At 38.8% G+C, this 26526-nt stretch overlaps 1 protein-coding gene across 3 annotated transcripts in view; it reads right to left on the reverse strand.

Annotated features, from left to right (window-relative positions):
- The window catches only part of FBXO11 (F-box protein 11), a 64530-nt gene that overhangs the window by 19184 nt on the left and 18820 nt on the right, over positions 1 to 26526 (reverse strand). For 2 of the 3 annotated variants that reach the window (XM_048937101.1, XM_048937103.1), the window contains exons 2-7: positions 12505 to 12632; positions 12317 to 12398; positions 7298 to 7442; positions 5822 to 5951; positions 4811 to 4894; positions 4596 to 4728 (exon numbers count right to left, since the gene is read on the reverse strand). In XM_048937101.1, the coding sequence (XP_048793058.1) occupies positions 4596 to 4728; positions 4811 to 4894; positions 5822 to 5951; positions 7298 to 7442; positions 12317 to 12398; positions 12505 to 12632 (702 nt within the window). The remainder of the gene's footprint in view (positions 1 to 4595; positions 4729 to 4810; positions 4895 to 5821; positions 5952 to 7297; positions 7443 to 12316; positions 12399 to 12504; positions 12633 to 26526) is intronic. The other variant, XM_048937102.1, reaches the window with a different exon arrangement.

Genomic DNA, 26526 nt, shown 5'->3' on the forward strand with positions numbered 1-26526 from the left:
ACAAGAGATATGCAAAATACAGACAGATTTGCCCTCAATTTTCTATTTTATTGAAGAGCCTATGCACAGGATTTCTCACCAGCAGATTTTTCTGTTGTCTGTTGACACCAGAAGAGACAAGTGGTATGTCCTGTTCTTTATCACTCAGGCAGAAAGGTGCCAGTCAGAATGAAGCAATATTTACATCATTATCCAGCTTGTTCTCACTATCTAAAAGCCAGATCTCGGCTTTCACTACAGCAAATGTTTTAAGGTAGTCTAGCTCTTCATACCACTATTCACTCACTACCAGACAATAACTACAAGAGGCCTTGTATCACCATACAAAACAATTTTGTGTGGCCTGGTAACATATCTACCTATTGGATGTTTTCTCACCATAGTGTAAATGCAGTGGTAAGCACAGCCGTGCACTCACATGCTGTTCACTACAGGTATCTCCTTCCTCTCAGCACAAGAGTTAACTTACAGCTCTGAGTTTGGGTGGTCCCAGAACACCCATTATGGAACATGCCAATTAGTAAGACCAGTATGTTCAGATGATCCATCAGGAAAAGGCTTAAAAGGGAAGGGGACTTGTTAAAGCACTGGCTTCATTTTAAATGAATCAAAGAAATATTATGCTCCAACTTAATCTTTGCAAAATAATTATTCAGAGAAATATCTCTATTTCAATTTTTGGCTCAGATCACCTTAGAAAAGATAAACCAATATAAGAAAGGGAAAGACAAAGAAAAGGGCCATTAATTTCATAATCAAGCAAAGAAGTCCATTTGCCAAGTCTAAGAGAGTCAACATTCCACAGGATCAGTTCCACTGCAGCATAAGGGCTGAAAATGAAACTATTTTAGAAAGCTTAACAGAAAGCCTATAAATAAGAGACTGCTCATTTTAAAAAATAAATTAATTTAAATATTAAAAAATTAACTGGATGCAGCATCAGAGTTCTTTAATTTCTGAAAATGTATTAAACTATTTCAGCTTTCAGTGCATTAACAGGAAATAACACCAGATTCTGCAGAATGTAATTGTTAAGACCCTCTGCAATCGTAACAGGCAAAATGCTGAGATCCTCCCAGATTCTGAACTCTACAAAATCCACAATGAAGAGCACAGCACTAAATTTGTCAAATGTATTTCCAGTTCAAAGATGCAGAACAGGTACCTGGAAAGGAGTTCAGGCTATGAGAAGACTTTTTGAACACAGAAAGTATTTAACTGTGACACTCCTCACCATTTTAGATTTTACCATCCTTAAAATTACAGTTACTGTTCTTATTGTTGCTACTGTTTTTCCTTTACTGGAAAAATCCTTCAATAATTCTCTTTTCACTTATCTGCACATTATTTAAACCAAGTGGAAAAATGAAAGCCCTGCCTCCCATAATATGGGGCAAAAAAAGAAATAAAGACTTTCAGATAAAGATACATATATGGATAACTGCTGAAGCAGTTAAGGGGAATTTTGCCATCTTGAGTGACATGAGAACTCCACAGAAGGCCTACACTCCTGCATATAGCTGACTCCCCTTCACCTACTACTTTCCCATGTCCACCCCTCCAAAACCTAAAAAATATTAATATTTATTTATTAAAAAGTTAATAGGCATTTCTGTCCACTGAACTGGATGCATCAGAACAGGACTTCTACTCTTGCTTTCTACTTGATGGTTTAGATAAGCCACGTTAGTAATTTGTTTCACGACAAGGTCACCAGTTAGTTGACCAAGGGAAGGCAGTATATGTTGTTATTTTATTTTTTTCCCATTTCAGCACAGCTTTTGGTATTTTCTCTTACAGTATCCCTCTGGACAAAATGTCCAGCATACAGCTAGCCAAGCACATAATGTGGGTTGGGTTCAAATGGTTATAGTAAGCTGAGTTACATCAGGCACCAGTGGGGTTCCCAGGGATCTATTTTAGGGCCAGTTCTCTTTAATGTTTTTAAAAGTAGCCTGGATGCAGGACTCAAATGCAAGCAAAGCCAGTTTGTGGATGATACTGGGCTAAGAAGAGCTGTTGAATCCCTGAAGAGTAGAGACCTTGCAGAGATGTTCACAAATGAAGAGTGCCAGGCAATCAATCACCAACTACGTAAGTTTAGCAAAAGCAGGGCTGGATTCTGCACCTGGAATGGAGCAACTCTGGATGAATGAACAGACTGGAGGATGAGAAGCTGCAGAGCACTCCTGTGGAATGGCCTCTGGAGGTTTCAGTTGATGGCAAGCTGAATGAATAAACAGTGTGCCCTCATAGCCAAAAAGGCCAACGATATTTGGGGGTGCTACTCAGTCAACGGCAGTGGTCACAGCACCAAGTCTGCCAGAGTTAAAGAAGTCTTTAGACAGTGCTCTTAGACATAGGGCTTAATTTTTAGTTAGTTTCTGCATGAAGCCAGGAGTTGGGACTGAATGATCCTTGTGGGTCCCTTCCAACCCAGGATACTCTGATGTTATCACTACGATAATTTCACCAAAGGCTTCCTTGCAAACCACCCTCATTTACCTAGATGCAACAAAATAAAACACCAGAATTAAACAGAAGAACAAACCAAGAATACTAGGCACTGTTCTATAAGAACATTTTTCTTTTTTGAGAAAACAAAACTCCAGAGTTTGAGGTGTGCCTTTCTAGAAATGCTGCACTTCTTCACAAGTCCACAGAAGAAATCATTAAAGAAGACTGATTACAAACAGAAAAGAGAGTTGGCCCTATCATTCTGAAAAGCACAGATTGAACTGGAAAGAGGCAGATCTCCAAGGCTTGGTGCTTCACATTAACTTGTTTTCTTTTCCAGACAATTTAAGATTGACTCCCTCTACAAAGACACTGACCATTTACTGTGGGAAGTCTGACAAGGTGAAGAGACAGCAGTGCCAGAAACTGAAACAAATACATCGTGTATTTTTAGTTTACTTTTGGAGATTTTGTTCCCCAAGACAGCTCTATTCAATTACAAAAATACACAATGCAGATCTCTTGCTTTCAAAGACCTGCAGATAAAATTGATTTTCTGAATAACTGAAGATAATTCCAGGGAAAGAGAATTACTGTAGCAAAGGGTCTTTCTTGAGAGAAGCCAGAGAGCATGCAGAAGCGTAAACAGGTATCAAAGATGTCCTTCCAAATTTCATCTAGAAATTGAGATGTAAAATATCTTAGAACAGTGCTGATCCAGTCTGATCTGGATTTTAAACACTGAAAGAGTATGACTCTTGCCCTAGTATCTATTACTGTCACCCTCTAACTGAAACAGAAGCCAGGTCAGTATTTTTGTTAATTCTCCAAGGCTGTGCCTGCATTTGGCAAGCACTGCAGCATACCAGGAGTGGAACTACAGAGTTAAATGCCTCAGTGCTGAGGAGCTGACACCCACACTGTGTTTCCTGCAGAACAGGCAGGGAAGAAGCAACTGTGACTTTGGATTAGTCCTAGCCTGGTCCCTTTGACTGAATGCACACTGACTGCTAGAGTGCAGCAAGTGTATTCCAGGAACATGTCTTAGATTAGTCTCATCCAAAAGGAATTCAGTTCGTGCTCCAAAACCTCTCCATAACAAACCTACATACTGTAAGTGGGAAGTTCAGCACACTCAGTACTATGAGCACACCCTGAACTGACAAACTAACATAGTAATTCTGTTGCACCTTGCTGATCTGCAGGAACCAGTTTAGTTTAAGACCAACAGTGCAACTATCTGCCTCATATGGTCAAAACAGTTCTCTCTCCAAGATTACAACACCCAGGCAGGAAGTGCCAGAAAGAGGCTCACTCTGGAACAAGACAGTTGGTAGTCAGAACAAATAAGCACTTTAGGATATATATACATATATATTTTTTTTTTTTAACCTCAAAAAATGCACAGAGATGAAAACTGACTTATGGTCACCATAGAAGCAAGAAGTTCAAGACCTCTTAACAAAAATTTCTACCAAACAAAGAGAACTGAAATACTCATCACTCAATTGTGCTGCTCAGGATTAGTATGCTCACAGTAAGCACAAAGAAGCAAACAGCTACTCTAGAACCACAATTTACAGACAGGTGAATTACTGTGTATTCACTCCCCAAGACTTTCAGAATAGATTATTTTCTTCTTCATACAGGATTCTTTTTTAGAGGAACAGTTGGGAGATGAACAGAGAAAGAACTTCTAGTCTCAGAACCCTTCTGCTAGATGTTCTCATTCCTTCCTCGAGATGAAATTATAATGCTGAAGAAAATGGGACAGATACTAATTTGGTCTTGCTCCCACTGCTGGGTTCTACTCTGGAGATAAGTTATATATAAACAAATTTCACATGAACCACCTGAAAATTTCAATTGGAGTCCTAACTGAATATACCTCCTGACAAATTCAATTTTTCTCCTAATCTAATAAAATAAAAAGTTATTCCTAGAACTAACAAGCAGATGATGGTACTTCGGTCTGAAGCATCAACCATTTTTTTGCACAGAAAATATTTATTTCACTAAGCTCATGAAGAAAGACTGGCATTTACATCAGATACTTAATACACCAGAATGTCTTTGTAACAGAGGCAGTAGTTAACACAAGTGATGCCTTGAGACAAAAATGTTCTGAGTTTAAATACCTGCACCGATCATGGTGATTGGAGATTCAATATATATCCATTCATCAGTATATATACCAGAGTGAACAAAGATAAGTCCATCAAAATGAGCTTCCTGAACTCCACCAAGAGCATCCTCAATGGTATCATAATACTAGAAGAAAAGGGAGAAGTTCAGAGAGATATCCGTGCAGAGGTGCATAAATATTCTTAAGAATAACTGCTTAGAAACATACCAACATATTTTCTCTTCCTTTATATCTTGCAGGATTACTGTAGAAGTGTTCAGCAAAACCTGGCTTTACATGTGCTCCTTTGTACTGAAACAGGGAAAATAGGTTACGGTAAGTTGCAGACAGGTGGAGCTGAACGCACAGCCAGACATCTGAATGCACAGATAAGGGATCTGTTTATCACTTAACAAGGTACTTGCTATTTTCAGTTAGTTTCAGGATCTAAGTATCATATTTGACTTCCCACATCAGGCACTCAATTGTAAATGGCAGCACCAAAACCAGAGTCTGAATCTTAAGAGTGACCAGCTCTTAGACAGCCAGAGGCCTATGGAGGAACTGAAATGTGACAATAAACGCTGTGTACCTTATGTGCTCCACAAACAATGCTGTTATTTCCATGCTTTGATTGTAGCTGCTTACCACAAAACAAATTGCATTTATACGGTGAAAAAAAATAATCTTGTACACCTTCACATCTGATTTAGTACTGCACCAAGATGCCAAGTTCTAGTTAATGAACTTCTGAAGTTTAAAAACAAATATACATCACATTGTATAACAGATCAGTGTTGATATTTTATGTATTTCCCTCTTCTACAATTTTCAAATATCACACCCAGACATTCCTACAGTGTTTTGATACTTCGGATTAGAGGTTCAATCACATGCCTTTAAAGTAATCTGCTTAGCTCCAACCATGTCAGCTGTAAATCACTATTTAAGCCCAAGTGATATCTTTCTTTTGCTAGAGGAAGAAGTGTATGAATCTCATAATCAGCACGCACACGTTTAGTATACCTGATTACAACATCTCTGAAATCAAGAAATAACTTCAGATATTCCCCTACTGCATAACAACACAGGAATCTGATCTCCTTAGTCTCGCTATCTCACTTACTTTCAATTCCAAAACCCAAATCATTGCTGTATTGTCAGCTATGTTCCAGAAGTCGAGATTTTTTCTTTCATAAATCACCTTTAAATTGAAATATAAATTAATACTACTGTTACCAGTTGCTGAAAGCTTTCCTTCCAGGGATTCGGATGTTCATATTCTTCTGGATTAATCTGGTAAAATTTACCAGCTTCAGGATGCATCATTGGACGTGTGTACTCAAATACTTCCATATACAGTCTTTTCCTGAGTAGAAGTGTCAATCGCAGAAGAAAATTAATGTACTACACATTCCTCTTTCACTTTAATACACCACACTAAAACCATTTATATTTCTTTCCCCAACAGCATTGGACATAGTTCATGACAACGAATTTGGAAAGGATCAGTACCAAACACTTCAACACTTTCCAAGCAATTTCTCTACTGGACTGACTTCTGAGGTTTTCTAAAATAACTTCTGCTATGTTTCAGGATCCAAATGGTCACATTCTCAACACGTAACTGAAATGTAGGGAGAATTTCTTTTAAGCAACACTGCTTGTGAAATCAGTGTCTAATTGAGTATTAATTGCATCAGTGCTTTAGCACTTAGGAAAGCTATCATAAAAACAACAAAACACTGCTAAGTGTGCCAACAATTCTTCTTCACCTTACCCAAAAAAAAAAAAAAAAAAAAAAAAAGGCTGAAAAAAATGCATTCAAAGAGAACAAATGATTTACCATATCTCAAGAATGTCCATCATCGGACAGATTACACAAGCTTAGAAGAAAATAATGCTCCAGCTAAAAAACAACTGGATTGCTTTGTTTAGTGTCAGAATACAAATAGTTGCAGTGCCTGAGCTGAATGACATTAGGTCTAGCCTTACAGAATGCCACTGAATCTTAGAAAATGTAACTCAGCCAACAAAATGTCACCAAAATTCACCTGGACAAAACAAAACAGCACTTCTGTGATGCCATACTCAAACTCTGTTATTAGTATTAATCTCTACCCCAAAACGAAGAACAAAACAAATCCCAGCATATGAAACACGCTACTTTTCCTTATTAAATAATGTTCATTTAGATCCCGTTAATCAATGTTCTCAATAACCCCAGGGTGAGTGAACTTATATGTCAGAAAACAACCAGAGAATCCAAACGTTAAAACAAAAACAAGCAAAAAAAAAGAAAAAGAAAGCCAAAACAAACCCCAAAATACGTAACACCAGACCAATGTACATTTGACATCTAGATATGCATTTCTTCTCAAGTCAAATACAAACCCCATGGAAATGTGAACAAGGTTAAAGAGGGGAAGAACAGAAGGAGTGGCTGCTGAAGGAATAGCTCACTGCATTTTGAAGTCATTATTTAACTAGTATTTATACAACCAGAGAATCAGAAGTGTTACTGTTTAACACGCCTGATCAGAAATTCCTAAGTAACCAAATAAAGCTTGTGTAAACCAGAGATATTGAAATACAATTTGTTTAAACGCAACTAATTGCAGCTCCTAACCAATAGTTCATTTTCTCCGTTGTCCTGGCATCTCATGCAGCACAGCTTATATTTCTCAAGATAATGAGGAATAGCTATTCACTTACCACAAAATTGGATCATTAGCCAGCTCACTGAAGCGTTTACACACACAAGCTGCTCTGCAGAGATCCTGCTCCAGCAGGTAGGAGAAGATCTTTAGAACCACTTCATCTGGCAACTTTTCCTGAAGATACTGTTCTGCAGGTGCTGCTATTAAACAATGATTTATGTAAGGTTACTGACATACGTAAGCAGCCCAAATTCTGATACATCTGATACAACAAAATACATCGCCAACTCGCCATTTGCAAGATTCCAACTTAAAGTTCAAAAATCTCAAATTTTAAGTGCCCTTCATCAGAATTTGGTAAATGGCTGACCCTGGTGTCAGGTAGAAGCTATAGATTGACAAAAAACAGCTACTTAGTGTATTTCAGATACGTTGGCTCTTTACTATTAGCTTTGCTGTGGCTCAACTAACCCATACTATCCATGTAATAAAGATCCAGTACCAGAGTCAGCAGTTCAAACATTATGAAACAAAGGAATTTACCCAAAAGCAGTCAGTTTGAAGAAGATACAAATAAAACTTCCCCACTTCCACCCAATAAACACATTATGAAGAAATATGCCTGGGATGTAGGAAACTATCAAGCAGTAAATCCAATATATCCTTCTACTTACTCCTACTTATGTGTTTTCTCATAAAATTTAAAAAGAAAAATAAAAATGAAGCCAAATGAAGCACCAGTCTTGCCTGATGATGCATTTTTTGAGAAAGGTTTGAGAATATGGCATTCTTCTCATTGCTTTGCAGAGACATCAGTGCACTTGATACCCCTGCCGTTGTGCACATCACATACAACAGCTTATAGCAAAAAGGCCATCTGCAGTCTGCATTCTCATGAGGACCTTCCATGGCAGGTATCCTTGCAACAGGGTCGTTTTGTTTTTAGAGGTCATTTGTTTGGTTATTGCCTTTAAGATCTCTTCTCAGGCAGAACCATACAGAACAGCTTCCAACTTTTAGTGGATTTGTATGCAAGGCATTAAGAGCTTCTGCTGTATTCATAATGCAATTACACCCATGTAATGCTCCTTGCATTATTAATTTTTTCCTAGAACATCTAAACCAAGGGAGCAATACAACTGTGATTTTGACTATTACAGAGAAACGCTGAAGTGACCCTCAGACAGAAGATTACCAAATTTGAGGGAGTTAGATTTGGAAAAAGAGTTTTCAAATGAGGTCCCTCTCACATACACAAGATGGCAGAAACTCTGAAACACTGTTGACTCTGCAGTGACTTCCCCTAAACCTGTTCCTTGGGTGACATACAACAGTGCAACAAGTAATTCACAAAAGCCAATTTCCCCTGCTGGTCTTTATAGTAACAAGAGAGGGGCAGAAGCTCTACATCACTCCAGTCAAACAAAAATCAATGCTGTACAAAAGGAAAAAGTCTCACCATTCTCTCTCAAAATAAATTTTTAAATTGCTAGTATTGATCACGGAGAGAAGGAAGAACCACCAGAACTTCTTCCTCGTTCTTACCTGCCCCCCTCCACATTAACATTTTTCTGGACCGACTCTTCAGTGCAGCTTGTTAACAAGATACAGAACCACCAGCATGGGTGCAAGGAAGGAGACAGGAATGAATGTCCAGAAGTCAGGCAAGATGGTTCTTTCCAGTAGCAGTATTATTAATGCCATACATTTTATTATTATTTTTAATAATAAAAATCTTACAGGCTAAAGCCAGTAGATTACCAAAACTAATGCAGTGCAAGCAAGTAGTCTGGAAAGGTCTTATGTTCAAGATAGACTTGTAGAACCCAAGATATAGGGAACATGTGCCAACTCATGAGGTGAGTACAGCCAGGAGTCACCCAAAAATGCTACCTGCACATTAAGTGCTGGTTTTTAAGAAGGTATTTTTCCACTGGAGTTGAAGTTTTTTGTGTATCAAACAGGCAACAGCAACTCATTCTACAGTCCTAATTACCCTTGAAATGCATCACAGGATTGCTGGGCATTGCTTCTGAATTCATCTTTTTCTGGTAGCATTCCAGTTAGATGTGGAGATACAGTCTTAAAAGCTAAAACGTAATGTTGTGAACGCAGGACAGTAAATATTCTCAGAGACCTCCCATGACCCGTCTTCTGCTTTTAACACACTGATGTTTGAGGCATGCAATATTATCTTCCTCCTTAGACAATTGGTTTCTTGATTAAACAGCCTGCAGAACTTCATCTTCCTTTATGTTTACATATAAGTTAAGACTTGACTAAGTTTGAATGGAAAGGGGAAGTTCACTTGTATAGTGTCTCCCATTGTTCAGAATTTCTTTCTGTTTCCTTCCCAGGCCACAACACAAGATTGAAAAAACTATACCTAAATGTGTTTCTGTAACTGGAAGAAACAGTAGCCAACTCTGACAGCACACAAAAAAATTTCTTCTTGAGGAAAAACCAACAACATCACATATTGCAATTTGCTTAGCAATTTTAACTGGAAGGCATTTAATTAGGCACTACTCACAAAATGGAGTGTTTTTTTTTACAAGCATTTGCTGTCCTCTTCCACCTTTACCTTACTTCTACCTTACTTCCTTCAGAAGTAAGACACTCAAGCTGCCTTTCTGCTCAGTCAGAGGCAAGGTGCAGGCATGCTCTTTTCAGCAGTTTACAAAAACAGACCTTTAAAACTACACTAAAGCAGAATTGTTAGTTTTCCAGCTGCCAGGAATAGCAGTACGTTATCTCATATGCTTGAAAAGCTTTCATACTTAACCTTCATCTTGTCAATATGAATAAAAGTAAATGTTAAAAAAGACAAAATTTAAGAGGCTCTTACCAACCCTGACCACTACTCTAACATGACAATTCAAATACTGATGACTATTAATCAAGAGCTAATATAGTAAAAAGTTAAAAATTAGAAACATAGCTGACTACGTCATTCTTTTTCCACAGGATGTGCTTGAATTCAAATTCTTTCTATTTTTCTATTTTTATTTTTACTTCTGTTGATACTACAGCATTACCAAGGTGGAGGGCAGGAAAAGTTGCCTGAAAGTGAATTAGCCTTTGTACAGACGTGAAGATTGGATGGAAGGCTGGATGTTGTGTTGAGGGACATGGTTTAGTGGGAGCTATTGGGAATAGGTGAACGGTTGGACTGGATGAGCTTTTAGGTCTTTTCCAACCTTGGTGATTCTGTGATTCTATGATTCTATGATTGCCATCCTGTGAATCTTGAGATGTAAACTATGTATAGTATGGATCCCAATTTTTGTCCATTTAATAGTGAGGACAGTGACTAACAGCTTTTGCTTTGAACACAGGCCGTTAGTAAACATATTTTCTTGCTAAGAAACAGATGTCAGAAAACAAGGCATACGTGATTTTGGATATCAATCTTTAGCAAAAGGAAAAAAATCCAAAAAGGCAGTAAGTTCTGTGAGCCATGGGCTATGGACTATGGTGTGAGAGGAACAAAAGCCCTGTGCAATAATAAACAAAAAGGAAGAGAACAGAAGACAAGTGGTACTGAAGGTTGAAAGACCACAGCGGAAGCAGACATTTACAGCTCAGTTGATACAAGGAGACAGTCAGAACTGAATTTAAAATTTGCTTATGCGTCTGATGTAACAAACACAGCTCAATAATACTTTTTTCTTATCTAAACTTCTATTTTCTTCATTTTTTATTATTCTACTGAAAAGGGCTTAAGTGAAGTGGTTTGCACGTTTTCTGTAACGTGTGACTTTCTCATCAAGATGACTATATTCATTAATCTTCCTGTCTCAGGATTGGAAGCCACTGTCCTTTAGCACCAGGACTACTTGGGCACAGAGTTGCAGAGAAAAGGAAAAAAAAAAAGTCAAAACTTGAAATAATAAAAAAAAAAACTTTGGAATACTGTCAGGAAGAACACATTAAAATTTCGAAATAGCAACTATTTCAGAGCAGCAGTTGTTCTGAAATAAGGATGAAAATTAGGAATGGTCTTCTTCAGCTTCTGATTCTCATCCAGACGGACACACTTGAAAGCACTTCTCAGAGTCCATACAAGGAAGAATGGATCTCTGCCCAGACATAACCCTGCATTACTAGACCCACACCTTCATTTCATCTACAGTTCTTAAGTAAACAGATATATGTTCCAAATGATAACATACCATTTCCACTCATGATATTCCAGAAAATCTCATGCTTACTCAGTCACAATAGCTACCATTATCTATGCTAACAACAACAAAAAGGCAAGAAAATACTGTAGCAATTAGCATTGGCACAAATTTAGAGTCCCATCTCAGAAAACTCAAAGGGAAAAAAGAGTAACCACCATCCATATTGTGAGAGATATTAATAGCAAATAGTTTGACAAGAACACTCCCTTGTCCAGCTGTGACTGGTTTCAATACAATCTCAAAAGTACAATTACAAAAAACAGTTTACAATTCCATGCTGGAGAAGCCTCCACAATTCCAGTACCTTGCCCAAATGAGCTCAGTAATGCAACAAAAGCAACATGCAGCAAACATGTGGAAAATTCCCTTTTAAGTGTCGTGTGTGGTGTGAGGATTTTATACAAAATTACCCACGTCAATAAAGTAAGGAGGTCAGTAAGAGCATAATGAAAAATGTATCAGAAGAGAACAACCTTGAAGGAAAAGGTTGAGAGAAATTGAGCTTATGATAGTAAGTCTTTGCACCATGCTTTCAGTATCAGATTGGGAAATGAAACTGGAATTAAAATTACAAGCTGATGTTTGGTTTTGGTCATTTCAAGTACACAAACCTATGGTTAAATGATTCTTAAATAGTTACAGAAATTCAAAGAGAGAACGACAGCATGTAGGAGGGGATGTAAAATGGAAGGTTTGAAATAAAAATCTGTACTAGGGACCAGATTCTAAAGTCAGACTAAAACCATGGTTCCAAATCTCAAGGTCAGAAGAAGCTTCTAGTTGTCCTTTTACTGAAGTTTCTCAGTTGGAGAAAAGAGCAAAGAAATTGGGGAGGGGGCTGGGTATCAAAGATGTATTCTGCCCCTTAATCTTCGCACAGTTATTACCTGATAAATCCTGGGATTTTCCAGATACTCTGGCACGTTTAGCTCGGTGACCAAAGTTTTCAGTAGCTGAAGTGGAGGCACCCTTTAACAAAATAAATCAGAATTAATTTGGTCATTAGGTAAGTTACAGAAAACGCTGTCTATTCTGAGACAATTACTACTTCACAGTTGAAACCAAACCAAGTTACCTCCATACTGTTCTTTGTAGGGCAAGCTGTTCTTTTAGGTAGAAGAGTTTTTCTGCGAAGTTGGTATGGACTATTTTGTGCACCAGGACCTGATTCTTCTGCAACCATATCTGCAGGTACATCATCATCTGTCAATAACAATAACAACAAAAGTTTGTAAGTTAGAATTGTAGGGCGTTTTTTATACCATAAAAACCACAGATTCTCAGATAAATGCACCCAGTCAGGCAAGGGTGGGGAAAGTGCTAAAGCACAGGGAATATTTGATGAAACGTAGTTTTATGAATGCTGCGTCCACATTAAGAAGCACATTAAAAGCAAAAATGAATTAACCTCTGTTCAATACACATACACAGCAGCTACACCACAAGTTGTTTTTTCTTTAAGAAAAGTGATTAAAATAGGGTTTCACTTTATTTGCAGATGTTATTCACTATATTAATTTTATTACCCTATTAGCTCAAGCTTTTTACCTCTGTAAAACTATTGTAACAAGGACCACTGGAGCTCTGCTATTAAACAGAGGTTATTAAGAAAACCCTTAGAAAATATGGCATTTACTTCAAAACTCATGGCAGATTTTTCCAAAATATTTCAGGAATACTTCAGTACATAAATCCTTTGGTACAATGGAATAAGAAGACAGAACATGAAGTAGCTTTAAAGAGGGGAGGAAACGCAGAAAGTGTGATACCATTTTAAGATATTTATTTACTACATTTGATTCCTATATGTAAAATTATATGTATTTTTAATTATGCAACATATCCAGCAAATAAAGGAACTGTTTATCATTAGACATCCTACAACTAGGATTTCACAATGCAATAACAGTAATTTAACAAAGACCAACACAAAAGTCTTCAAGAAAATAAATAAATCAAAGCCTTGTTTTCTGCTAAAGTAAAAGCTGTACTTTCTGCAGACACATAACTGTAGGGGAAAAAAATCAGACTTATTTTTTGTTTTAATGCTTTTTCATTTTTGAACTGGATGAAACATGATGTACAAGTGATGGCCAGAAAAGCAATACTGTAGAATAAGCAGTCTTCTTGAATGTATTAGCATGAAAAGACAAAACTAAACAAAACCACCATAGCAAAAACACATACTCTGCATCCTTCAAGTATTAAGACAGTCCATGCTCATAACACAAAAAGTTCTAAAACTATTCTTTCTTTACATTTCCAGATAATAATCTCACGAGCTTTTATTCCCCAAACATAAATTATAAGAGAATTGCATTTATGTAGGTTTATGCACCCTGTCATAGCCCAAGCTGCTATGCTAGTGACGCCTAACCAACAACAGTCTGAAGAAGTTATCTCAGTGCCTTCTTGTTCTTTTCCAACTCCGCCTTTTTGCTTGCAGCAACATGAGATTGAGCACAGTGAGTGAAACCTTCAACATTTTTTAAAATAACAAAACTACTAAGTTAAGCCAGACCAGCTTACTCACCCTCTGCCCCCCCGTTACTTACTTGACAGACCCACTAGCACTGGAGGACTTCTCTGTCTCTGAAGGATGCTTATCCATTACACAGAGAAATACCAATGCATGACCTGCAGTGTATGTCCCCATGGCACGGCCAGCACAGCTCTGGCATCATGCTCCCACTGGAGGCTGTTGATGCCTTACTAGGTGACTGACCGCACCCCATGATTCAGCCATGGAATTTTACGTGTTTGTGACACCTCTGACAGAAATACTGTCGTCAAGCAAACCACAAGGCATCAGAAGCGGGAAGAGAAAGCCTACGGGAGAAGAGCTCCCAGTTTCCCTCTCACACAGCCATGGCAGGGAGCTGTGGCTCTGAAGCGGGCCTTGCAGCAGCCGAGCAATGCTCCCTCGCAACCAAACTCTGGCACCAGAGTGTGCTCAAACACTGCACGCCTCTATATTCACACCCATATTTCCTTGTCTACAGTCGAATAGAGTAATTACTAATTCTGTTGCTGATCCCTGGTACTTAGGGATTTCGAGCATCTTAAGCCTCTTCTCATTTCACAGTGAACGTGAGGCATGTCAGAACAGCAATATTTTTTTCTTGTTCTTCGTAGTAAATACAATAGTTCAAAACTGCCCCATAGAACACAGAAAAAATATAATAAGCAAAAGAAAAAAAAAAATCAAAGCGCAGAGGTTTGATCTCTTCGTAGGCGATGAAAAGGGCAATGGGAAAACCCCAATTGGGTTCTTAAAAGAAAACCAGCAGAAGCTGCTGAACATATAACATATTACCAGTGCAAAGACGACAGAAGTCTGTGGGGGTAGCGTGGAAGTAAAGGTCAGTTTGGCTGAAACACAGAGAGACTGGCTAAGCAGAAAGGAATCGTACTCATTTTTTTCACAGCAGATTTAGAAGGATAGCAAGAGTCCTGCTCCAAGATCACCTTCCTAGCACAGATGACATTCAGAGATGCACTCATTCACTCACACTTCACAGCAGGCACTGGAAGAATTAAAATCTCCCTTCTTCTATCTGGCTGGCAAGGAGGGCACCTGAGGGAAGCGTGGATGTGAGCAGCAAGGCCCAGGAGCAGGGCAGGAGCACTGATGTTACCTCTCCCTAAAGGAGTAACATGACAACACTCATAATTTTGCCTGGAAACCTTCTGTGCTAAGCAAGCATTGTGAAAATTCTGCCCTAGAAACACTCACATAAACGTAGCCCTGTTTTAAGGAAAGAAAAAATGACAATGCCTCCAAAACATTTTGAGAAAACCAACTGAAGTGCAACAGTCCTGGCTATTGCATCTACCGCATCTACTAACATAAATAAAAGGCATTATCAATATCTGCTGATGGTAGAAGCATTTGCCTGATAAAAGCCATTAAACAAATTCAGGGGAGCATGTGTGTAATATTAATGCTCTCATACAACACCTGCTGAAATGATGCCCAGATGCTGTCAAAATTTTAAGTCAATACATTTGTGGCATAAGAGATTAAAAAAGCTGAGTCTGTTCTCAAACATTTACCTGCAATGCTTTATATGAGTTGTATTATGTAAGAAGATAGAAATATTTTATTTGAAATTATTGCTTTTCAAATTAAAGGGTCAAAACCTGTGCCCATAAAACACATAGGAAGATATGCTGCCAACCCGTTGAGATGATAGCCCTCACCACTTTTCACTGCCTAGAACCGCAATGCCTAAGAAAGGAAAAGTAAAGCTTAAGGGAATAGAAAAGGAAGAAAAAAATGCAAAAAAGGACAGAAATAAAGATAAACTAACTAGAGAACAGAACTACATGGCTGTAGTTCTGTATTTGCACTTACAATAGTGACAATAACATGAACATTTCAGTAACAAATTGTCAGCACTACAAAAAAAATTAAGGAGAAACCACCACCATTTTTCTTTCAATAAAAACAGCCTGGGAGCGAGCTGTTAAATGGCTGTATGTTTCAGCAGCACAACAGGAACTCATCCCATGTGCTTGCAAACCCTCCCAAAGAAATGTCACATTCTTTTATGAGCAGATACAGTAGCAAGTAAGAAATGACTGCATATGTGTAAGGTAAGGTACATTCTACTCCTTACCTGAGAGAAAAACAAAACAAAACAAAAACATCCATGGAACCTTTCCCACCAGTTCAGGGCAGCATTTAAGGCTTAGTTTATGTTATGCGTTGCAGATCCATGTAGTCTGCAGTTTGGAGTGGAGATTGCAGAGGAGACCATGTTCATTCAGGAGATGTCTGAATATTTAACTCATCTTCAAAGAGAAAGCCACTAGCTGGGAATACCACAATAAAAAAATCTCAATAACTGAGGAAAACAAAGTGCAAAGACAGAACAGAATCATTCATTTAGAAAGAACCTACAGGGGTCATCGAGACCAACTGCAAGAAGTAATTCATTGAAGCAAGACCTAACATCAACATGGCAAGAGCATTTTATGGTCTTCCGTGGTCAAACTCTAGAAGATGTATGCATTCTCCCCCCTTCATTTTATGTTTAATGGTAAAAGAAAATGTTGAACTAAGAAGTAAATGAGTCTGCAGCTACCAGTAGCCCTAAAACAAAGAATGATAAACACGGTGGTGTGTTTTAGTTATCATTATCCAAATCCTGCAGTACTTTCCAAGCAGTATTCAGAGCAACTTTATGCACACAGATAAAACTATAGAGGTGGCATTTTTCTAAGGTTCTGACGGCACAGGTGAACAAGGACCTTAATCTCTGACAGGAGACAAGGCTGTTTGGAACTAGAAGCAAGAAAAAGATTCAGATATCTCCATTCTGAGTTGCAGGCACCAGTCTGTGGTGGTAACAAACCTAAGTCAAAGACTGCATGCTTTCAGAAGGACTCTAGAAAGATCAGACTGAACATACAGAATAAAGTGATTCTGCCTTCTGGAAAGCCACAGCTAGACAAAACAACCATTACTGACTGCTAGGATACTTTAAGCATTCATACAATTTCTAAGCTGATAATAAACCAAAGATATCTTCTTCTCTAACACTACCCAAAGCCTATTGTAACAGTCTATTTGATAAACAAGTCTTAGTGTGTTCACATGTGGAATTTGTTGTATATGAAGATAATTATTTCTGTATGAGAACTGAAATTCTTGGTACTCGCATAAAGCAAAAAAATTATTTCTGGAATTTACATTTTAAGGTTTTAAACATCAATAATCAAATGAGACAGCTTATTACTCTTTGGAATTAGGTCATGCAGTGTAAGATAACATGATGACCTAAAAAGCGTAAGAATAGATCGGATTGATGCTCAACTCTATTTTTATTTGTTCAAAAGCTTGTGCTCTACAAGACATCTATTTTTATTTACTTTTTTTAACCACAAGGAACAAGATGATAACTATACAGAGTACTTAAGACTCAGAATATTTCTTCTACTCTTCGGATGCAATGAAAATTAACTTATCTAAGAATCTAATCTTTTCTCCAACTCAGCTCATAGTGAAGCTCATTACATCAATCCTTATGTAGGTCACCCAAATCAGATGAAAAGGAAAGCATTCTGACAAAGGTGTGTGAGGTCAAGTTAGCACTATCAAAATGCTGAATATTAAAATACAGCTTATATACACAAGGCAAAAACTTAAGTTCTTAGAACTGGCACTAAGCAGGCAAAGTGAAAGTTGACAACAGGGAAAGAAACTGGCTGCAAGCCCAAAGCTTGTCCCCAGCTGTACTTCTTTAAAACTTATGGACAGTCACGAGCAGCTATTCACATCCCAGCCTCGTCCACCAGGGAATTCTTAGTCTAAAACCATCTACCACAAAGCCATGTGTGGACACTAATTTAGAAACCCACTCAATACTATGATGAATATTTCCTTTTCAGAAGGCAGGAGCAGAAAGTGTTAACAAGGATCTGATTCAAAACTCTGGTTTCTTTCCAGAAAACGTCCCGCCACTCTCGCCATTATACTAGCACCCAATTAAGGAAAAGTGAAAAACAAATACATTATCATGTGTATTTTTATTAGACACACAGAATAACTGCACAGGTGCCTGCATACTTGAACTGCTTGTTGGATAACTCATTTTAGAAAAGGGAGGAAAGCTTTCTTAGAACTAGCAGCAATAATAATCAGCCCTGGCAGGTTTCAAACAATAGTACCAACAGACCAGAATAAGATAATGTTTTTCCTCTGTATGTTTCCCCAGCTGATAACAGTATTACATCAAAGTAATAAACAGAACTCCAGGTGGCTGCTTTACAATTATTTTATTAAGGAGTTCCTTTCCTGCTTCATAGGCAGCTTGACTCCTGCTCTAAGCTTTCTTTGAGAAGAGACAAGGATCCTTTTTTGGATGCATTCCTCGTTAACAAAGCAATACTTTCAAGGCTGTGGCCTTGCTGCACGGTTCCTTGATGGTACTGGGAAAAAGCTGACCAAGTAGATTTTAAGGGTGCAAGAATACAGTGTTTAAGCACTACATAAGAAAGGTACTTAGAAGCCCATCCTCATTACATTTCTACCAGTCGAGAAGGTCATCCTCCTCTTCAGCTTAAACACAGCAACTTTCAACTCATTAAAAACAGCACAGCCAGTGACAAGAATAAAGGCATCCCAAAAACACACTGAAAGAAGTTTGTGTGTTTTATTCTGCATTACAGCTGACCACAGCAACTGTTGTGATCAACCACCATATTTTAGCTTCTGGCTGTGCTTCAATGCACCTAAACACCAGCAAAACCAAACCTTTCCTTCTCATCTTCCTCCCAAGAAAATTCCTACCTTCCGAGGAAAAGGCATCTCAACCAGGAGATCTAAAACAAACAGGAGGCATATGAGACAATATATTATTCCCAATAAGCATAGCATAGCTGATCTATTAAGCAGAAAGGTCACATTCTTTAATTACACAAAATCTGGATATTAATGATAACCATAAACTACAAAGAATGAATTAGGAGTTTATAAATAACTCTCCTTAGCAACGCTAAAGAACGTATGTCAGGTGGGTTTTGTGTGTCTGTTTCTGGTATCTTAAAAACAAAAAAAGTGGGGGAAAACACAGTACAGGAGTGAGCAATTCAGTGAGAATGCAGAGATTTTACTTGAGGTTATCTACATCTGCAATCTCAAGCTCTCTAGAGCCTCTAACTGATCCATTTGCAGAGATTCTCTTGCAGGGCACAGGAAGCTAAAGAAATCAGTCTCCCCTTGAAATGACAGGAAAGTTTATGTGTAATAAAACAATCCACATCGCTAGGAATCTCATTATGACCATCACTATCGCAACTATTCAAGCATAACTCCCATAGAGCATAATCTCAGGGCACAATCATTTCACCCAACTTTCAGGAAATGAAAGCCTCCCACAGATCTCTTTGCCACGAACCACGTCTGCACAGCACTGCTGTAATGCTGGGAGGGGTGGTGGCAAAATCCCCTGCTACTACCCCCAGCAGCAGATTGAGAAATGCTTGCCATGCAGAGCCATCTGCCCTGCTGGGACTCTATCAGAACTGACTGACATCTATCAATACATTGGCTCAGATGGAACCCAGTTATGTCAAGGAGCAGTGATATACTGAACTAGCAATTTCCTAAGATTCTGTAAAATAAAAAGTTTCTGAGATGCCTACCATGACAACTAAGGGCAGTCATCAATCTGTCTTGCAGCAGCAAACAAGCCAAGAAATAGGAAAATTAAATCAAGACGTAAGCTGAAATATTTCAGAATTTGTTAGACTAATAGGTGGAGTTAAGACAACAGATTACATGCAAATCAAGGAGTGTTCTGGGACTCATTAGTAATTATTATAGAAATTCTACACATATCTGGAGAAGTTTGCTGCAGAAATTTCCCTAGGGCTAGGTGTCTAACTACCCTCAGACTTTGCAGACCAGTAGCCAAGGGTGACTGAGAAGGGCTCCTTCCACAAGAGATTTCTTTTGAGCATCAATATGTCTCTTCACAGTTAAAACATTAAACAGAATAGAAAATGGCCAGCAACAATGCAAGTTTGGGCTCTGTTTAAGAATCTACAGGTCAATCTCATCCATTTAAGACTAGAAAGAAGAATACTTAAATTGGGAAGTGATTGGCCCAGAATTGTATTTGACTGTGACGACAAAGTTAAAAGGCAAGTGAGATGAAAGACCAGACAGCTCTTCCTGTGTGCTGGAGGTGAGATGGGCACAGCCAGCATGGTGTTTACCTCTCTAAGCGGGAAGAAAATGCAGACCGCTAGTGTTTAAAGCTTACTGGTTTAAGCTGTCATTCCTTTCTGTCTGTACCTTACAATTATGTTACAGTAAAGGAAGAAAAAGCAAAATTAGCCATCAACATAAGCACTCTGTATAATTTAATGCTACTGTAGGAAAACAGGACCACCACGAAAACAGCACATTTTGATTAATGGGTTTTTATAGATCCCAGATAACACTTTCATGTAGTCTGCTGGATTGTTTTGTTTCTGAAGGCTACAAAACCTTTTTCTTTTTTTTCTTCTAATCCCTGCCGGTACAATCACATACCGCCACCAAAAGAAGTTTCCAAGTTGTATTTGGCTGCAGTTGCCATTTACCTAAAACTGTTGGTCCAGGAGGAAGCAAAGGAGTCCACATGGACTCAGACCCGGTAACCTTGACATAGCAGGGAGGGAAAAAAGGACACTTTGAGAGAATAATACCCATGGTTTTGGATACCCAACAGCACGTCACTAAAAAAAATTAACTGTGAACTGCAAAAGTTAGAGTACATGTTCTGCTATCTCTTCTGGCTGTTTCTCCTAACTCACCATTACAGTGATATTAAACACATGCACTGCTTCCTCCTCCCTTACCCACAGCCCAAGTACCACCATCAACATTCACGCTATTTTGAATGTCATGGTGGAAATGGAGAATTACAAACTACCGGCATTTGAACAGCCTGACTAGAAACAGTGTGCTGAAAACCTAAAAACACTACAGAGGAAGGAGGAGAAGAAGAGAGGTAGGTAGTGGGAGGAAATCGAAGCAAGAATCCCCATGAAGTGCTGGTGTTTTGGTGTTTTGCATTGAGCAAAAGGAACAGAATCTCTACTGCAGGGGTATTTACTTGTAATCTGACTTTAAAAAAGGCCATTTGATGATGATTAAGACAGCAACAATAACAAAAACAAAGCAAGCCTCATTTAGCCTTGGCTCTATCAAAAGCATGTTGCATTTAACACAGTTTGGAACTATCCTGCATTTTTTTGAAGACTTGCTCTGAGTCAGACGAATCTGATCACTATTTACTCAAAACTTTTCAAAATGCCTTTCCTAGCATTCTATTACTTGAATTACAAACTCCAAAGTGCCTGACGAGCAGGAAAGCATGGCTCTGTTTAGCTGCAGGGAAATGACTGCGTAAAAACAACATGGGGAACTACAGCAAAACTAAGCAACATCAGGGCTTGGAAAGAAAATTCTTTGTCAGTCATTACTTATTTGTTAGCATGTTATGTTCTTAGGATGGGTCATGAAAGCTAACACCAAATTATAAAATACCATTGTAGTTGGAAACTTCTGATTTGAATCTAATTTTGTTAGTGACAGTAAAAATGAAAAACTGCCATCAATAACAATTACTGCAGGAAAAATGGCCAACAGTTCTTAAGAAAGCAAATTGTATAGAACCACCAGCCGTATTCAAGCCTTCTACTCCAGGAGATAAGACTAAAAAGGTTCTCTATTTGGTTTTAAACCAGCAGAGATTATGTAAATACAAATTAGATGAGCACGTGTTATAAAACAAGTGTCAGGAAAGCTGGAAACAAAGTTATGTATTTGATGCTCAAGGAAGCTGCAGTACAGAGAGGATTTCCTCTTCCTTGCTCTGTGGGACAAGGATCCCTGAGCACCTCAACCCTACAGTCACTACAGCAGCTACTGAAGTAGCTATAACTACAAAGTATTCACAACATTTCAGAGACAAAACCAGCAAAAACCAAAACTAACCAAACCAAAACACCAGCAGCCAAACTGCTACTTTATGTGCATACGTGCGTGGAAGAGGTGCAAGAGGTAAAAGCCAAAGTGCATTTAACATTTATTGTGGGTTTTTTTTGGCAGCTAATTACTGATTTCTTTAAAAATAAAATGTGAAGTAAAAGTGAAGAGGCAGCTTCAATTAAGTTTTCAAATTGAGATGTGTTCACAATGAATTCTCCCAAGTTTAGAGCTTTGCAGGTGATGCCCTGTATTTAGATGAACTATGTATCACTACTGACAATATCTTGGAGAAACTGTTTTTCCCGTGGTCTCAATGTGGCCAAAGCTCTCTTTTAGTAAGCAATACAGAAACACGATCTGATGAAGAAAGTAATAATTGCCAACAGCTTCAACTGCCGATTTTTTGATTTGAAGATGAGAGGTGTTTGTAATCTGTACTTCAAATTTACTCTTAACAGCATTAAGAGAGATGATGAAGTCATAAGCTTGGTTACCTGACAGCAAGCATAAGTCACAGAGCAGAACACAACTACCAATCTTTCCACACTGTCTAAGACATCCAGAAGTAAGTGCTGGAAGTTTTCACCACGTTGGTTTTCTTTCCTCCGCTGCCTTTTCCACCCAGTCCCTGTGTATAACCACAGCAGAATCCTGAACTTTGCTTCTTGTTAAACAGCTGCTCATTCTTATGCACCCAGCTTTCCATTCTGCTTAACTTGTGCAGTTCTGGGAGTTCACCCATTTTACAACACATTTTATCTAGAAAACTGCACCTCAATACGCAAGATCTCCTTTCATGTCTGGATAGTACCATCACTATCGATCTGCATTGCGTATTTTCTCTCTGGCACATACACAAAGCATGGTAATTAGAGGACAAGATACTCTGGCAATTTAGTGGACTAAACACATGCAGGAAAAAGTGAATCATTAAACCCTTTGTCTGACTGTATGTGCATTTTCTGAATGCTTTTGAGACGGAACAGTTTATCTGGAAAATTAATGATAATATTAAAAGATATCATGAGTCCCCATGGCAGCTGCCTCACTGGGACTCCTCCGTCCTACAAGTGCTGACTCCCCTTTTCCTGCTCCCTCCCATATTTCCAAGTGTTCCACAAGCCTGTGCCTCTTGATCCTCTCTGTTTTACTTTTTCAGAAACAGTAAGTGCTGAACAAATACATGCAGCCTGGAAACGCTGCTCTTTGCATGTGCACAGCTGCTGAGCATTCTTCTCCAAACAATTCTGATTATATATACAAAAATACATCATAGAAAAAGTCATGTATACGGCCTAGGAGCAGTTCCAAGCTCACTGATCTACTTCTCACTTTACCAAAATAATTTTGCCTGGTGCATTAACTAACTGGTTTGGTCAGTCACAATACCTCAGTAGAGGAGGGCTGCCACTCTTAATTTACTGTTGTTTTTAGGTCATCCAACTATACCTTTAAAAGGCTGCAGGAATAAAGAGTATTAAATTAGAAAGGAAAACCACACTGCAAAACAGGTGAATGGCTAAAAAGCCTTCTGGTAAGTTTTGTGTGACAGAATCTTACAGGTAATATTTGAATGGTTTGTCCTTCAAAATAGAAAATTATCTGAAAAATCAAAAATAAAAACCTTATCTTACGTCCAAAAGTAAGGGGAGAAAGCATGAAGGTATTGGAAGGATTTTACAAACAAATAAATGAACAAAATTTCATCTGAACATAATGAGATGCTTCTTTACTGTGTGGGTGACAGCACTGGCACAGCTTTCCCAGATAGGCTGCGCAGTCTCGTCCTTGATGGTCTTCAACAGCCACCAGGACATGGGTCTGGGCACCCTGCTCTGGATGGCCCTGCTAGTCCATGGGCCAGAGCACATGGCCTGCAGAGGCCCCTTCCAATCTAAACCATCCTGAGAATCTGAAGCAAACTTCAGCACCTCTGTATTCCCTTCTCCTCTCTGCGAATTTATAAGAACCTCAGCCAAAGCTAGCTCTTGCCACTCAGAGTTATCCCAGCATCCTGACACGAATGACCAAATCAAAGTACCTCACAAGAAAACTGTTGTCTCAAAAATCACACAGCTCTCTCTGACAGCTTGTTAGGAGCATGGCCATGTAGTTAGTGAAGAGAGAAATCACCATCACAGGACAATGAAACCATCGCTTGACTTTAATGCGCTGAACAGTCAGGCAACCACTCTCCTACAGGAGATGCTCTGGGCTCCCAGTCATCTTCATGTCCCTCTACTGGACTCTCTCCAGAAGTTCCCTGCCTTTCTTCAAAAGGGGAGCCTAGAACTGGACACAGTATTCCAGATGTGGCTTCAACCAGAGCACAGCAGAGAAGGATGATCACCTCCCTCGCCCTGCTGGCAAAAAAGGTGCACCCAAGGATACTGTCAGCTTTCCTGGCCACAAGGGCACACTGCTGGCTGGCAGTCATGACCTTCACAACTGTAAATTCAAGTATGCTGGAACACACTGAAAAAACCCCACAACTAAGATCCATAGCAGCTAGAAAAACAGCATAATAATATATTCAATCTCCTACACCTCTGTTCTAAATTACAGTCAATTTGCTAAAAGTGAAACCATATGCAATAGCTCTCCCTTACAAGGTATGTTCTCAAACTAATGAAACTACAGACTGCACTAAGATGGTTATATAATACTAGTGAATTAAATTTATTTTCTTTGCCCTATTTTCTGTCAGTCTTGGTAATCATCACCCTAGTTTCAGCCTCGTTCATTGAGTGATCCTGTCACAGTCTCACTCGTTCCTTACTTACCAACCTGACACACCTGCAAACTACTCAACTGTTCCACTGTTACTCATTTGTAAGAACACCTAGAGAGACAGCCATGTTAGTCACTACAGACATAGCAGGGAGGGAAACCCAAGCTTACCCTGATGAGCTTTGTAGACAGGTTCACAAGCACAACTGGAACAGCAGAAGATAAGCACACTAATTAATTGAGCCTTCCACCCCCTCCACACAAGCATATACTGGCATGCTGACCGTGCAGTTCTGCGATTACATGAACAATGTTCATTTCTCTTTTTCCCTGCTGGCTTGCTAACAGAGAGAAGAGATGGCCATAAGCAATCTGGAAGGATGGCCACATTGGTTAAAAACCCTGTTCTCAATGACTTGCCTGAAACTGACAGAGCCAATTCAGAACTGCCATCTCAAGATGCTTTACTTGATTCACGAGCATATGAATGATTAATGTTTCCCAGATGTCTGCCAAGAAGGTTTTAAAAGACACTGCAACTTAGATTCTTTTAACTGCTGCTTCCTTCTAACATCACTGCTATACAATGACAGTAGAATAGGTGTTTTATTTGAATGCCTTTGAATTTAAATACTGCTGAAAACTGCTGGTGACAAGAAAGAAGGATCTAGTGGACACCAGCTTCCAACATTAGATCTGAATTAATTTACTCTCTGCCAAAGCTTAGGAGAGCAATTCAGCACCAGAAGTCCTTCATTTCATTAACTACAAGTAACTCATTTTTCTTTACTGGACTTGCAAACTATGCAGAAACAATTGTGGTCATTAATCCATAATTGAAATTTTAAAAGAACAGCCGCTATTCCTCTGCAAGATAACAAAAGCATCTTGATGTCACACAAACAATACGTGTGTTTCAGAAACTTACAACCCCCCACAAAAGGTATATGGATAGCCGTTAAGTTTGTCAAGAGCACACACATCCCATGGTTTCTCTGTGCTCTCAAAGGCTGGACAAGCAGGCATTATTCAAAACCTGCAAAAGGTGAAGTTTCTGGACAGCAAGAATAGAAGGCTACTTTGAAATATGGATTACATCTTGAAGAACCTCATCACTGTACAGTAGCTATCTGACAGCATTTTCCCCTCCCTTCACCTGCTACATGTCAGAGCATAGCCCACCACTGATGTAAACTAACAAGAAAGGAGCATAAAAATTACTGTGCATCTGTCAAATGATGATTAAAACTAAGCAGCCTGATTTGATGATCACTCAAGGAGGATTCAATCTTTGATGTGTAACACCTGACAGTCAGTGAATTATTTCTTGCCAGTGCTGTGTGGATCTTTGCTACTGGCAAAGGATAGGAAACAGGCCAGAGCCAGAGCTATGATAGAATGAATCCTCACTTCCAGTTTATCAGCACAACCGACACCAGCAGCAGACTGATGCACTCAAGTACCTACAGGAACATTCTGGAAAAACATTATTGTGGCTGGAAGTGTGCAGTCACAAGCAGAAGTGAACGAGTAAATGAAACAAATTGCTGTAGAGATGTATTTCCTCCAAGAGATACCTGAGGTGCTCCTTAAAAGTGCAGAGGAACATTTCTGGAAAAAGGCACTTTCAGAAACATTTCCAGGAAAAACCAACAAACAAAAAAACCCCAAACCTACTCAGGCTCTGAAAGGACCTGCGGGAGGTTCCATCTTTCATTGATGGAAGTTTGAGATCTCTGTCAATAAACAGGGATGCATTTCTTACACATAGATGCTAATCTTAAATGCAGAGAAGTGCCAGGGCCTACTTCATCTTGCCCTTGTCCTTTCAACTTTTCCTGCGTGTTTTGATCTTGGAGAACTGCAGTGCTTCAGAGA

Source organism: Lagopus muta, chromosome 2 (assembly GCF_023343835.1).
Source record: "Lagopus muta isolate bLagMut1 chromosome 2, bLagMut1 primary, whole genome shotgun sequence".
Lineage (NCBI taxonomy): Eukaryota > Metazoa > Chordata > Aves > Galliformes > Phasianidae > Lagopus > Lagopus muta.